At 39.6% G+C, this 16,371-nt stretch overlaps 1 protein-coding gene across 1 annotated transcript; it reads right to left on the bottom strand.

Annotated features, from left to right (window-relative positions):
- Nucleotides 1-2,499: 2,499 nt before the first annotated feature.
- On the bottom strand, nt 2,500-14,630 carry xpnpep2 (X-prolyl aminopeptidase (aminopeptidase P) 2, membrane-bound). The gene is made up of 21 exons (XM_052071030.1): nt 14,445-14,630; nt 14,038-14,099; nt 13,335-13,445; nt 13,192-13,255; nt 12,761-12,865; nt 11,358-11,444; nt 11,086-11,229; nt 9,814-9,915; nt 9,642-9,723; nt 8,779-8,983; nt 8,005-8,094; nt 7,117-7,226; nt 6,957-7,034; nt 6,420-6,491; nt 6,268-6,328; nt 5,371-5,440; nt 5,141-5,245; nt 4,458-4,517; nt 4,280-4,356; nt 4,114-4,203; nt 2,500-3,025 (listed from the first exon to the last, which is right to left on the bottom strand). Exons 1-21 carry the CDS (start codon nt 14,500-14,502, stop codon nt 2,822-2,824), a joined length of 2,037 nt encoding a protein of 678 aa, XP_051926990.1. The 5' UTR covers nt 14,503-14,630; the 3' UTR covers nt 2,500-2,821.
- Nucleotides 14,631-16,371: the final 1,741 nt, after the last annotated feature.

The raw sequence follows: 16,371 nt of genomic DNA, 5'->3' as shown, positions 1-16,371 counted from the left end.
TCCTGCAGTCAGCACTTTAATAGACGACAGAACAGTTTAGCATCATTGCTAAATGCTCTTGCATTCAGTACCATGGTGCCTTGAGATACAAGTTCAGTTTTTTTTCCTTGACTGTGCTCATAAGACAAAACCCTCATCACAACATCTTGCATTAAAATAAATGTTAACATCATTAATCCGTTCCAGCCTCAGAAAAAAAACAAAAAAATAACTTTTGTAATGTGTTCTCAAAACACATTGTGTCATGACATAATTTAATATAGTTAAAACGAATTAAAAGAATAAAACAGCCTTCTGGTGTGCGCACCTTGGCTACCTCGGGAAAGTTTAAGACAGAGGCTTATTGAACACTCAGATCGTCACTCGGGTTCTTGTCACTGCAGTAATATTTGTCCGTCTTTGCAGAGGACAAAGAATATAAGCATGTTAGTAGTGTTACATCATTACATATCTTATGTTATGTCTTCTAAATTGCTATTTGCCGCGATGTGAGTTGAGCAACTTGCCACCGCACAGTACCCGAATCCTGAGTTTGGCCAATGAACGGCTCATGTCACGAAAAACCCAGAAGTCAGGTAATTCGTATAACAAGGCAGCACAAGTCATGTTTGTACACCAACAACATGAAAGCGATGAGTATTCCTCAGTAGAGTACACCTCATGATCCTTACTGTTTGCACATTTTTTTCCTTCTTCAGCACAATGTGAATCACGCTCGCTCTTTTTAAAGCTGTTGCTCACGTCTCCTCCCTGTGATTTATCAGCATATTTTCCTCAGCTGTGACTATTTGTCAGCATGGCTGAAGGAAGGTCCTTTTCACAAAACCACAGTACAGCACCAAAAACAAACCAGGACAACTAGACAACATTCCAAATTATAATGCAAATGACATTTTCCTCTGAATTTGACTGAATCTGACTCGTAAATCGAAATGATGGAGGGTATAATTTTCAAGTCATCAACTATCCATCCACCCATCCATCCATTTCTGATCCGCTTATCCTCTCGAGGCTCACAGGCGTGCTGGAGCCTATTTCAGCTGTCTTCGGGCACCGTGAAATGGTTGCAAGCAGAAAATGAGAAGGAGACCAGGCACAACTTTTACACCCTACTAAGGCTACTTACCGTATATTCTGTACCTTCTACTACTCACTACGATGACAACTACTCCATTTGTCCCTTGTGCAAATGTCGTGCAAATGTCAGTTTAATGTTTCTGTATTTTGTGTCAGACATAGAGTAGGTAGTAAAAGGAGAAAGGGAAGTAGAGTGTAAACCAGGTCTAGTTTGTTTGTTTTTTTGGGGCGTTTTTGCTAACCACATGAAGAGAGGATGCCCTATTTCGGCTTCCGCTCTTCATGCCACTCCAGCTCGCTGTACAACCGAGTTCACATTTTACTGGCACGTCATGGAACAGCCGAAGCTAACCTCTTGTAATCTCTAAACACAACGTCGATACTGGGCACCCTATTAGATACAGTTCACCTGCATAACATAAGGAGATCCAATACGAGAGCATGATGTTTGCCTTTGATGATATGAGTGCTCTGTTTTAATCGACATTGTCAGAAATGTATTAGGAGAACAGTATGTTCATTATGATGGTAATTACTTAGTATCATCGTGGGAGCTCGGTCGGCCCTGCTATTGTATGCTGACCAGACCATACTGTACCATAATTTATATACAGTACATGTGAGGTGTTGGTATTTTTTTCCATTTGGAGGGTCTCCATCCTCACAACATACAGTGCTGTAGTATTTGTGACTGAATGAGTATGACTAAAATGTGGTTGACTGGTCTCTTGAGGGATTGTCAGCAAATGGGAGTGGGTGCTTACTTTACCGTAAAAGTTCCTCTGTGTAATTTAGACGAGATAAACAAGTTGTACTGAAGCTTCTTTTATTATATGAGAAGTCAACTATCGAAAACACTCTCGGAAACAATATGTTGTATATGGCCCCACTAGTCTAGACATAGTATTCTGATTAATATTGTGCTTGTGGAATATGAGTTAAACAACAAACTCCTCCTGTTTTTATCCATCTCAGGGTCCATTTTGCTGTCGACTGATAATTTGCTCAGGACTCAGGTAAGAACCAATCATGGTTTAGCTTGTGAATGTCACATGACTAAAGTCAGAAAACAGGTGAGCTGTGATTGGTTATTACCTGTGGACTTCCCCTTTAAGTGAGATACAGTATTAGCCCAAACATTCCCCTCCACACAATCTCTCCTGATGGCTTGCTTTAATTGCTCTCTCATGAAAAAAGATCACAAAATCCGGTAATATGTTTCAGTAATTTCTAAGCTTCAACTTGGAGTGGCAATAATTTAGTTGAATTGGCCCCCACTGTTTTGTGCTTGTATATCACATTCTTTTCCTCACAAGTCAAAGCAAATTACACTCGAATCGAGTACAAGTCCCAATTCGGGTCAATTTTATCCTAAGGCACCACCATACTTCTGCTCGGTAGAATCAGTAAGAATGAATCCAATTGCAAGTGACACATATTCAACTTTATTTGAAGGATCTGCAGTTTCAGGTAAACAGAACAAAGTAGGGTACAAATACAGTCACGATATGGAAACTAATGTTCTAGGTATTCAAAAAAACAAAATCACTTCAATGCTGCATTTGAGTTACCTTAGGAAAGGTATACTTCAAACATGACAAAAAACAAATAAATTATGCAGTGTGATTAAATAAATAGTTGGAAAAAGCATCAAAATCATACAAAAACATATTTTTCAAATTTGGAACGAAAAGGTCAGTGTCCAAATGTCATTGCTTCTCTCCCCCTGATATACCAGTACGTCCTATGCGTAGAATAGACACAACACAGCCAAAGCCAAAGTGACGAGGGTGGGTGAAGGGAAGCGGATGGTTGAAGAAGATTTGGAGTCCACAAGAGGTTCTGTGTGTCTCAGCATCCAGCTCTTCACCTCATGGAGGCCCTGACGGTCCAGCTCGGGAGCCATCAGCCTCCGGATGGTCACATAATAATTGTTCAACCAGTGCAGCTGGAGTGAGAGTGGAAAGAGCATTTTCGAAAGCAATGGTTCACTACTGCTGAAGTAGCATCTGGTGTTTCATAGATGTGAATGTTTTGTTCATAACCTTTTCAATGATACACCTCTCAGTATGGTAGAGTGGAGTTCATGTGCGAAAAACAACACAACGGCAGCATTACAATTATCCAGATTAGATGTCTGAGTTATATTGGACCGATCTGGACCCCGGACCTTGAATTTGACACCTGTGTTGAAGTGTATTGAAATAAAGATTGGTGGAAAGGGATATTCAAATCATTGCATTCAGTTTTTCCATTTTACACAAAGGTCAAGTGGAGTTGGAGTTTGAATTTTTTAAAAAATCATTGTGATGGTTTCTTATGCACATTTGACAATCATGTTGTACTTGACTTGACTTATGTACAGAAATACTCTCATCTCTTGATTAGTTGAATATTAGCAGTAAGCTAACATGAACAACATAAAATATTTTGCTCTGTTTTTAGTAAATCTACATGAGTTTCACTTTTTGAGCTGAACTACTGAAATCAAAATTATACATGTTTTCTACAGTATTATAATTTATTGATAAGCACTAGTACTTGTGTATACAATATTATATTGTGATAATTGGATCTACAGTGTATAGTATTTCCAATCCGGCATTTATTCATATTGCATCATATTGTCCTATTCTGTACTGTTTACATGTCCATTTGTTGTATATTTTGCTGCTCTGCATAGCATAGTTTGGTGTGCTCGTTTTTGTAATTTACAAAATATAATTTTCTTCAAAAATTATAGAAAAAATGGTCAGTTTTGTTTTGATGAAGAACACTTTCATCTTCACTTTGAGCGAAAAGAACTGAGGGCGGGGTTTGAGAGGAACCAGCACTCTTACAGCAGGGAAATGAAAACATCTCAGCTGTCGACCACATTTCAAGTTGTTTGCACCTTTGAAACAGGAAACTGATAAGATCCTGATTTAAAAAACAAAAAAAAACCCTCCAAAAAACTTGCCATATATTAACATAATATAAACTCACAGATATTCTCGGATTTAAAGACATTTCTTTTCATCATTCTCATACAATTACCTGAACTGGGCTCAGAAGAGACACGTCAATCAACTTCCTGTCATACGGAACCAAAGACACAGTGTCAAACGTCAAGTAGTTATGGCCATACTGGAAGAGAAGGATGACACCAATTACCATACACGGCTTAATTAAAAATAAATAACTGAATGATCTCTCAGTATACCTTTGTATGGGCGGGCACAACCACTGCAATGTCTTCAATGCGAATGCCAAAGTCGTTATCCTTGTAATATCCGGGTTCTATGAACGAAATCAGGTGAATGCTAACAAATGACCTCATGTCAATATATTTTTCGCTCAGATCAGCAAATGATGGTTTGTGACAAAAAAAAAAGCCTTACCTATAGATGTGAACATGCCTTCCCTAAATGGAATGTTGTTACCCTGAAAACCGACAGGCCCTAAACAACAAATAGCATAGTCAATTATGATTTATTAAATGTATTATTTATGATAAAACAAAGGTAGAAATTAAATAAATCAGTGCAATCAAATAGCAAAACTAAGAACCTACAAAATATGAAAATAGAAAAATAGTACATTAACATTTAGTAGTATTTTTTAATCATAAATACAAGTAATAAAATAAAATAAATGACTATTTAAAATCATTCATAAAGAATAAAAAAAGATGAGACTATTAAAAAATGAAGGCATATACCAGCATTTATTAGGTGTGCAGTATTCTTGATTAACCGAATTAAATAATTCAAAATAAATACTAAAATAATAGTGAAAAAATACAAACTATAACATTGGACAGAAATAGTCCAATGTATTCGTATTTATTAGTGTATCATTAATTTGGTTTACTCGAACCCTGCGTCACTGCGCTGTGAGGCCAACGTGCTAACCAGTTGCCCATCTTGCCACCCATGGGCATGCAATGCTGCATAATTTTAATGATGATTGTGAGGGTTATATTTGGAGTGCTTAGTATTTTTTACTTGCTGTTAAAAAAAATGAGAATGTCTGCGAAAACATATTCTGCCTAAGTAGGTACAAGATAAAAGAGGTGGCGTACACTCATGAACCCCGAAATAATTTCCGACCCCATGTCCTGTGCCATGGCCGTAGTTGAGGCCCACTTCCCACAATGCTCTGCGGCCTAGCATCTCCATGTTTACACCTGGTGACGGACCACAAGTTTACACACTCAGACAGCCTGCTGTAAAAACAGCAACAGCCAATATCACCATCTAGTGGTTAAGACTTTTGATAGACTTAAGCTACTTATGAATGAACATTCCCCACCTCTGGTTCCTGAAGGAAATACGGTTCGAGATATTTCTATGTTCCCCATAAGAACTCTGGTGTAGGCCTCCTGGTTAACAACACAGATAAGTCAACATTAGTCTATTTCAGACTACAAAAAGGTCAGCATGCAAGGTAATTGCAAGTGCCTTGGGATATGAGTGAATGCCTGACGAGCTGTCATTTGCGCTTCATGGTGGCAGTGAGCGCAATTCAACTCTCTTCACAAAAAGCAATGATTCTTCAAATTATTTATTGCCACTCCCACCTGAAGTTTACTGTCAAAGTAAACATCAAAAAAGAGAAGTGCACCATTTGTATCCAAACCAACCACATAGCTTTGCTTTAGGAAAGTTTGCTTCGCTTTTTAAAAACAATTGACATGCTAACATTTAGTATTAATAGAAGCAATTGATACTGCAAATAGTGACATAACACATGTAGACAGATAATATAACAATATTCATAGGCACATACTCTTCATGCTCTTAAAAATGATTTATATTACAAATTATCAATATTTTCACTGAATCACTCAGAGTTGTAGTTGAATAAATACTATACTTTTTGAAATGCCTGTATGACTATATTTTACAGTACTGCCCCCCTGTGGCCAATATTGCATCGAACAATGATGCAGAAACTTTAATTCTTCACGTTCTATGCAATCTTGTTTTCTATTTATGTTATCATTAAGTACAATATTATAAAGTGATTTTTTTCATATTGAAAAACACACATATACGTTAATTTTGTTTTGGGGGCTGAAACTGATTCATGGCGTTTCCTTTCATTTTGAGTAAGATACAGCATGAGCATTTTGAGTTTATCCAGTTAAAGTTGTATCTCAAGCCAACACTGTATTACTATGGCTATGTATCAGATTCAAAGTGTTACCTTTTGCATAGCAGTGGGGGTCCCCCAATGGACTGTCCGAGTGATGTCGGTGGTCCCATCTCTGATGGTGTGGAGAGAAGTCATGACACCAAAACAACGATAAGTGACGTATGTACCTATGTGAATGTGTACATGTGTGTGTTCTTACTCACAGGTACTGTCCACCTGAGTCAACCAGGTACATCTCATCCACTTTCAGCTTCCTGTTGCTTTCTCCTGTTGGGCTACAGCATGAAAAGAATCAGTAGACAACAAATCAACATTTAAACTTGATTTTAGCGTGTAGTGACTATAATCTATTCCTGAGAGATAATTCTTTTGTTTCTTCTTGTGTGTTAATAGTTTTATTAAGGTGGATTGGTCAAAATTCAGATTCAGACCCAAATTTCATTTGTTTAGATTGTGTGGGCATACCCAAACGTTGAAGAGGTTCAGTAAGAGGAAATAAAGAAAAACTGCATTTTTATCAGAATTATAATGACTTCAAACAGATGTTATCAAGCAGTAGGCACGTAACAATAAAAAAAGAAGGGGCACTGAAATACGAGTGACCCAAAAATACGTTTTTTTAGAGACTGGAATTGACAAATGTTATTCATTCATTATTCAATGGGAAAAATGCTTTGAGACACGAGTGTGATCATAGAATGACTGAAGCCTGTATCTCAAGGCATCATGAGGACATTTACCTGTAATGTGCCAGTGCAGCATTAGGTCCACTTGCTGATATAGTCTCAAAACTCGGGCCCTTGTTGTCCTTCTGTTTGCTGAAAATGTTTTTTTTTCCTTCTTAATATATTCAGGCTTTCAGATTCTATTGTGATCTGTATCGAGAGTATGGAGACTGACCTTCGACAGTCATTGACATACACAGAGGCAGTCAGCTCCGTCTGTTTTCCCGCTGGCACCACCTTCTCCAACCACATGAGAAGCTGCATGACAGCCACGGCATCCCTCACCTGAAAAGAAGCCACAATGAGCTATTGAGCAATAATAATATGATGATAATCAAAAAATAAAATTAAGAACAATGGGTGGAAAATGATGAATGACATTAAAACTATTTTTTTAAAATTTCAATTAATATAATAACATGCATGACTGAAAAATATGAATTAAATGCTAAATAGCATATGACAGAATCTCCAAATCCCCCAAATCGTTACTTTTTTGGAAAAAAAGCTCAATCTTGTTGAGAACTAGCCAACTGATCAATGGTATCCATTTGTGAAAAAATAGGAAATTGACTCCATTAGACATCGGAGATTTCAGACAAAACCACTGATTTGTAGTCATATTACAACTAACTACTGTAACTACAACTACAAATCATATTAGCAATAATAGTTTCATTTTTTAAACTAAAATAGCATTTAAACATTTTTTAAATCACATAACACCATCATCACCACCACCAAGCAGTGACGATTAATTATAATGCAGATGATGATGATGATTAATAATAATTAATATGAATATATTCAATTTATTTAATGTAAAAAAATAATTAAAAGCAAAATAGCATAATTATATACTACGACTATTATTACTACTACCTGTACTAGTTCGACGAGTAATACTAATACTGTAATGATTACGGGAATTGTTCATTTTAATTAATATAACATATGAGTGCAACAATACATTATTTGCAATCAATGCCAAAATAGCATAATAATAATAATAATAATAAAAACAAGTAAATCAGTCATGTGTTTGTGTGTGTGGGTGACATACGTGAGCATCCCTCAAGATGCGCTGCTCAGTGTCATCTTTCACAGCCTTGGTGGTCAACACAGGAGAATAGGAGCTGCTCATTAGTTTGTCCTATGGGACGCAAGTGGGTACAAATGCATTTAGACAATTGAAATCAGACAAGGATGTCAAGAAAATGGGTGACAAATGGCTCATCTCATGTCATACCTCGGCAACATCAACATGAAATATCACTCAAAGTCATTGGGAAAGTGGCAAGCGCCCCTAAAATGAAGAATGAATTTGGATTTGGCCGAAAACCAAGAGCATTCATCAGTCTTGATGGAATAAATCACCGTTTGACAATGGTTGAGCAATGGCACAAATCCAAACTGCTCAAAAATGTGTCTTAATTTTTCATCCGAGCAAGACATTTTGGACAACTGTTTGTTTCCAGCCAGTAGCGGACTCTAGTACTGTAAATGCGTTATGTGCGACCACACACAATGTGCAGCATTTCTGGGGGAGCAGCAGAGTGCCCCGAAGGGGAGGTCCGCGCCGGATGCCATTCAAGCTCGGACTGCCACTGTTTACAACATTTCAATGTATTTTATCGTATGAAGTGTGAGAGCATTTCAGTATTGAATGTGAGAGATGTTCACTACATTGCATGAGAGCATTACAGGCAAGTGTGAAAGCATGCTAATTTTGCAGAGAAACACTCTTCAAATTTTTTTTCCCAGGTGTCCAAATAGTTTTGTCCATTTTGTATATGATACATTGGTCACGATGAATGCAGTTATATCAGTGGCATACCTCCGGTTTTATGACCTCAAAGAGCGCATAGTTGGTGTACTCGGTGCCGATCCACACTTTGACCCCAGTCCCGCTGCTCACGTACTCCTTGAGGTGATCCAAGACGGCGTCGTAGTTTTTCAGCCGGACGCAGAGGTGCCCACCACATGAAGTGTTCAGGTACACTCTCATCTCTTCCGTCACCCTTTCTGTGTGCAAAAAGAGCCTGACAGATGCGCTGAGTAAAAACGCTGATCAAAGCAATCACAAACTCCCACGCATAGTAAACCATGAGAGGCCAGCAGAGACATTATTCAGGGTTACCTCTCACACACAATAGGGAAACACTCACTCACACACACACACCTGAAATGCTCTTGCATGTATAACTGAAATGTTGTCGCACAGATAAAAGATGAAAGATTTCTCATGCGCGCAACTGAAAACACGATCACGCCCCCTATTGAAATGCTCTTACACAAAACTAAGCTCCTGCCACACAAACTACTGAAACACTCTCAAATCCAACCGAAATGTTGCACAGTCACTAGTGAGACCTCACACAGACTACTTCAATGCGTATTTCAGCAGTCACAATGATATGTGTGATGGAGCATTTCAGCAGTGTGTGAGAGCATTTTGGAAGTCTGTGTGTGAGAGGGTTTCGGTTGATTACATCAAAGAATTTCCGTAGAATGTATATACATTCTTCCATCTTTTCGATGTACTATACAAGACCATTTTAGTGTGCTGTTTGAGAGCATTTCCTTTTAAGATAAGAAAAGATAAGAAAAACTTTATTAGTCTCGCAATGGAGAAATTCTGGGAGGTAATCCTGAATTAGGTCCTTCAAGACGTCTCATAAGGATCAACAGAAAACGTACCAGATCTCATCCATGGTCAACAGCGTGTATGAGTAGAAAAAAGGGTTGTATGGGATGTCATTCCCGCGCATATTAAATAGCCCTTGAAAATGAGAAATACATGTTACGTACATAAAGGTTTGTCGTGAGTACGTAATGCGATGAAGATGCGATGCATTTAAAAGGGACTTACAGGCTGTCTCATCGAGTGCGGAAAGCAGGAGAGCGGTGGGCTTATAAGGATTCTCCTTCATTTGATTTCGGATTTGCTCCACTTTCATCTGCCAGGACCGTTCTGTGAACGACGTGATCTTACATGAGTCAGTTATTAAAATGTGTATGTATATAACATCTTCAGCTCTTAAAGCGGAGCTTATGCAACAACGCAAGCCTGGAATGCCACAGAGTACATATAACAAATACAAGCATTCTTATTCGTTGACAATGTAATCTTCAATGAACAAGATAAGCATGTATTTAGAATTTGGAAGGAAGTACCCAAAGAAACCGCATGCTAACATTGTTCTAAATTTCACCAATTGTATTTTTTCCCCTCCTAAAGGTATTTTCAGCATGCCACAAGACAGCTGTCAGTAAGACAGTCCAATTGTCCCTCACTGGATTGCTGTCCACTTTTGACGGCTTAATGACAATGCAAATTTTTTTTTGCGTAATTGTGATTTTGGAGTCATTATTTTTTCACACGGAGCGCAGAGCAAGACTAGAATGATCTCACACTTAATAATTAAAAAAGAAAGATACATGCTCAGTGCTTATTGCAACGTACAACTGTCTCAACTAAAGTAAACCTCGATAGGTAATTGAATCTAGCCCACCACCGCTAGGCTGAATGAATTGCAATCCCTCCACCCATACGAGGATCGACGACACAGCTGCTGGTGCACTTTCAATGGCCTTGTAGAGCAATGGTACCAAAATAAACACAGGCAGATGTAAAACAAAAAAACAAAAAAAAAAACGACCTGCCGCTTGGCACACATGACGAGTCACTCAACACAGAGTGGCCAACAGAACTGTCCCCTGCCCTGAATGAACTTAATTTGGATATGCCTATACAAAGACATAATGACGAGGAATATAAAATGCAGCAAGGTTGGCCTAAACCACATGACGCTTTTTTGACATAATGTGTAAATTTACACAGGTAATAAATCTCAACAAATGACGTACAATAGCTTTGATTGAGTGGCCTTATCCTGTTCAAATGCATACAGCCAACCATTAGATTTACGATGCTCTCCATTTCTTCCATTTGCCCACTGCGTGACCCTAAAGGCTAATGATGCTCTAAGATCAGTGGATGCCACAATAACTTCCTTCCATGTCCGTTCCCACACAGTTAGCATTAAATCTGCCAACCATAAAAACATCACCAGGCTGTTAATGACTACACCGCATCATTGCAGGTATTTATCAGCACCCAGGTACAGGAAGCAAAACGCACGTATGATTCTGTCCGGCAGGCGGATGAGGCTATCGGGCGAGATGGGAGGTCGCTCCTTCCACACTTGGTCCACCAGGTTGCTAGGCATCGACTCGAGGCTCCGGTTGCTCGACTCCAGACTCATTCTGTAGTCTTCCTGCGTTTCTAATGGATGGAATGGCAGACGATTAAGAACCCTGAGGCCAATCAATCATGGGGGAGCTGTCAGTCTGTCAATGTGGTGTCTCCAGTGATGTTAATGAGGACTGATGGTGGCGGCAATAAAGACTCACTGAGAGAGAAGAGGAATGGATCAAAGCCAATCTTGCCACCATTAGGTACCTCTGAGATGAGCCAATACGCTATGCTGTTTATGGACACTGAAATGACAAAGATGAGTTAGAACGATTATTACTGATCCACACCACTTACTGTAGACTTTAAAGTAATCAACTGCATACCATATTTGTTGGTTGTACTAGATATGACTGTAACACATCAAGTTTTACGCTCTAATTTGGTGTGTTACTTTAACATCCATGCACAAAGTTATCCCATCCATCTGATCTACCAAATGTACCATGATATTATAAGTGACCAGCACAAAGTTATTTGGTAGCAAATGGGCTGCCAGAAAAGATCAAGTTTGGTTTCAGGACCACTGACAGTAAAATACAAACACAACAAATAAAAGCATTATTCACTTGGAGGACCCATGACCTATGTTTGAGACAAACATAGAGCAACACATTTTGTTCCCAAATTCCTTCATCGTCATGAGATGCTATGCCGGATGTAACAAAGCAACTTCAAGCCATAACTTGCATCTAGCTGTCTGACATTGCAGCAATTCTGCTTCAGGACATCTCAAGAATCTCGAGATTTCACTAGAGGGATAAGACACCCTGTGCTGGATGAAGCAAAGCAGCATTAGAAGATAACTACACGGTACCACGTTCTTTGCATTGTGCTGCAGTAATTGTTGCTACTCTTAAATTAAAGAAAGACAACACTATTGAAATCAGTTGAAACTGATGAGTCTGCAATTTGCAAGTGCAAGATGACAAACATGGTCCTCATGTTGGGAGAATCCTTTGGACAAATACGAGAAAACCAAAGCTTTTTTGGGGGGGAAATCTTCATCATCATTACAAACAAAGTGGACCAAGGAAAAGAACTAAAAATAAATTTTGGGACTGCTTTGCTACACCAGGTTCAGGGTAGCTTCAATGTGTGCAGGCTATTATAAACTCTTCAGACTGCATTGGGATTCCAGAGCCAAATGTGCTGCTCGATATAAGAAAGTTTGGTTTGGGTTTCGTATGTTCCGGGGCTGCTACATCTGGCTATGGTTGTCGTCATCATGTGCAGAGAAAAACGAGGCATTCTGGAGCAAAATGTACTGCTTGCTGTCAGAAATTGTTGTCTCTGTAACGTCATGGGGCTCTGGCTGTTTTGCTACATCCAGAACTAAGTATTTAATAAGTGCAAGGTAAAATAAAATATCAAGCCTACTAAGTTATTTTGAACGGTGCCAGTAAGCTTGTTTTTTGTTATGTTCCGGGGCTGTTTTTGATAAATCTGGCAGAGCATATCTCCAACGCTGATGTGTCATCAATTGCCGCCTGCGTCTAAAGTACATCTCGGTCTCAGTTACAGATCAGAGGTACTCCAGTGACATTGTGTTCAAGCCCACCATCTTTTTGCAGCTCCCAGTTGCAGTCCATCTGTCTCTCCGCTTGGACCCAGTAGCGGCTGTCTGTCCACAGCGCCGCTTTACTTAGCGTGACCACGGCTGTGCCTGCACACAGGCGGGAGGATTAAATTACAGATGCCAACGATTGCTCGACAGTCCAGCTCATCTTGCTAATGTATGCAAATGGGGACATGGGAAGGTTGAAGGAATCTAATATTGTGAGGCTTCACTGTTGCCATCTTTTATCTCACCATTTCATATGGAAGGGTGAAGTGAGTTTGCTGAAGCTGCAGGATAATTAATCCTGAGTAAATCATCATTTTTGATTTAATGAGGGGGAGTTTATCATAAGGAGGATAAAAGCAGCTCAGATGTGGGATGTTGAGTCAAAAGAAAGAGGAAGAAAACGAGCAGCAGGAGGAAGACGTTACCTGCAGAGCCTGTAAATCCCGTCATGAAGGCCATCCTTGCATCACGTGGTGCGATATATTCACTCTGGCACAGAGCGATACCGTTAATCATCACTCAAACACAAACATGAAATGCATTTTATGATGATTGACAGCTGTGGTACCAGGTGGGCGTCAGTGCCTGGGATAATGTAGGCGGAGATGTTGGAGAAGTGCATTCGTTCTCGCAACTCCTGCAACCGGAAACTGCTGTTCACAGCTGTGTTGGGGAGGTACTGGCGTGCACACGCGCGCACACACACACACACACACACACACACACACACACACACACACACACACACACATGCATTAAAAGTGAAAGACAGATTTAATCACATGAACAATTGCTGACTCATCACTTCCTGTATCTCTGAGTGTAACCATTAACTGTGTGTAGTAACCAAAGCTATTGTGCCATGTGTCACAAAAAAAGGACAAATATCAGACCTGACTTAGTTTGCATTTATAGACATACGTAGGTCTTTACTTTAAAATGCGAATATACATTTCAGATGCAAGTATATAATTTGAGATCTTGCAATATTTTGATACAACTCGACATTGGAAGACTGGAGACCCACATTTGAACACATAACTTCTACATTGTGAGACAGATGTGCTAACAACTCATGCATCGTGCATTTTCTTTTTTAACATCAAGCTTGTGTTCTCAATGACCAAAGCTCTTGCAACACTATTATATATATGTATACTATAAGGATATTAAAAGGCATTTATTAAACACAATTAAAGGTATTGGCAAATTATGAATGATCTTTTGTAATATGAAATGAAAGGCCACAAGTTGTGTCTCGCAGAGCTCACCGGCGGAGACAGAGAACAGTTTCTCTCAGTGGCCTCAAACAAAGCGATACTGCTGACGTTTCCTGAAATGAGAAGAGTCCTTGAACAGTGACCCAGCAGTTTTTGTTGAGTACCAAGTTGGTTTCTCCTTGGACACAAACACTGGCAGGATAATCTAAGCCAATAAATCACAATGCAACAATGTTGACACATTTTTACGCAGTGAAATGCAGTCGAGAGCAGATGGTGAATGCTACTTTGCAGGGTAAGCTTTGTTTCCCGAAAACTGACCACAATATTATAAAAGAAGTTTGAAACACATGTAATAAAACAGGCACATTCAACTTTAAGGCTTGAGCAACACTTGCAATTGTGTTTCAAATGTGAGCCAACACAAGCAGAAGTAATTTTTTTTTTTTCAAATTTACCTGCCAGGATCAACAGAACCAGAGCCACGGTGGAGAACATCTTGCCCCAGAAGCACATCTACGCACCAAGCAGACCGAGGTGGGTCTGGCCTAACTGGAGCAGGTGCACCGTTGAGCGTTCAGTCAATGTGGGTTTGTGGTGAGAGGTATACCCTGCCTACTGAATGCGGCTTTCCCCCTCTCTCCCTCTCGCTCTCTCTCTCCTTATCTCACCCACTTCCCTTCCTACTCCTCTTCGTCCTCCTGTCTCGACTCACTTGTCCCCTGACGGCAGTTATGTGATCTTGGGGCATTTTCCCCCTTTTATTGTTGCTTTTTTTACACACCGTTATTATAATAGAATGTGCGACACCGCCTTCATGCCTCCTTAAATTTATTAAGTTGCTTGACCTTAATCCAAGTGATGTTTTAAAAAATGTCACATATGATCACGTAGATACATTCACATACTTGCTGTGAACATTCAGTAAAGAATTGTTGAATTATTCTTTTCTTAAATTATTTAAAAGCCAGGTTAAAAAAAACCCGTCTATCTTGTTGACGTTCATAATGTACAGCACTAAATTAGCCTCTTTTGTACATGACTGAGCCACTGATTTGTCGTCCATCCATCCATTCCCCAAGTCGATTATCCTCACGAAAGTCGTGGGCATGCTGGAGTCACTCCCAGCTGCCTTCGGGCAGTGGGTGGGGTACACTCTGAACTGGTTGCCAGCCAATCGCAGGACACAAATAGACAAACAACAATTTGGGCTCACAATCACACGTAGGGACAATTTAAAATGTTCAATTAATCTAACGTGTATGTTTTTGGAATCCGGGAGGAAACCAGAGTACCCAGAGAAAATCCATATAGGCACGGGGAAAGAGCTCAAAGTATGGACGTGTGTGTGTTTAGGTCACTTCATTGATGATTAGCCATGATACTTTTACCAGCAAATTGATCATGTTTTGTAAAAGCGTGTGTTCATGTCACATCGTTGAAAAAAAGGATGCATCGAGACAAATGTCACATTCTGAATTGAATAGGAACACATGTTCTGTTTGGCATACTCCAGACAACTCATTCTGTTGTCAGTAGGAAGGGAGGGTGTGATACATTTGTTGCAGGTTGTTGAGGGGGTTGAAGTTGGCAAGGCAGGGTTCATACTGTAAATCATCACACGAAATGAATGCAGCTGTGTCCGGCAAGAAGCTAGAATGTACATTTGTTGGAAGAAATCCTCCCACATTTTAGAAGCAAGAAGGAACACTGGCAATGCCTGAGCCCCATTTTTTCTGATTGGTGCATAAAAAGTGTAGAAATGTCAGTGGTGTGACTCCGGAAAGTTCCCATCAATAATTCATGTTGCATTTATTTGTACTAGTGTAATCTCTTCGGGAGACGCTCACTAGCTTTTGCCGGTCATTAACAAAGACAGTCAATAACAAAAACAGAAGAAGCACAAAAACAATGACACGAAAAATCAAGTCTCATGCTGAGTCAAAAGAAAAATAATAAAAATTAAGACAAGTTTTAAAGTCGGGCATTGAGGTGCGCAGGGGCCGAGGACCTCGTAGAGGTAAGGTGGGGTGGGGCCATTTAATTATTTGAAAACAAATAACAGAATCTTAAAAATAAACACCAAATGTATTGTGAGCCAGTGAATCGATGCTCGAGTAGGAGTTATGGGGAGGGGGAGGGGCGAGGCAGAACCACCCAGTGAGAGTAGAGCGTCAACCAAATTAATAAACATGTACTGTACACTGAACTAGCCCATCTATCAGCAACTTGCCTGGCAAATATGTAACATAACCAGGATGATTATTTGCACCATTAATGGCATTGGCGCAATCGAATGAGTATATAAAGGTCTGTGATCATCAGTTGACCAATGAACTCACATGACTGAGTCTGATTCTTGCCTCAAGCTGCTGTCAAGCCATT

The sequence above is a fragment of the Hippocampus zosterae genome, chromosome 1 (assembly GCF_025434085.1).
Source record: "Hippocampus zosterae strain Florida chromosome 1, ASM2543408v3, whole genome shotgun sequence".
NCBI classification, from domain to species: domain Eukaryota; kingdom Metazoa; phylum Chordata; class Actinopteri; order Syngnathiformes; family Syngnathidae; genus Hippocampus; species Hippocampus zosterae.
The sequence above is the reverse complement of the archived record's forward strand: the minus strand, read 5'-3'. Positions and strand labels throughout refer to the sequence as shown.

What these genes read in the sequence shown, in the direction of transcription:
- xpnpep2 (XM_052071030.1), bottom strand. Translation starts at nt 14,502, where the DNA reads ATGTGCTTCTGGGGCAAGATGTTCTCCACCGTGGCTCTGGTTCTGTTG. An exon ending in GCTGCACTGGCACATTACAG is followed by an intron (nt 6,492 to 6,956) that starts GTAAATGTCCTC and finishes TTCATGCTGTAG; the next exon opens with CCCAACAGGAGAAAGCAACA. An exon ending in AGGCATGTTCACATCTATAG is followed by an intron (nt 4,357 to 4,457) that starts GTAAGGCTTTTT and finishes TTTCGTTCATAG; the next exon opens with AACCCGGATATTACAAGGAT.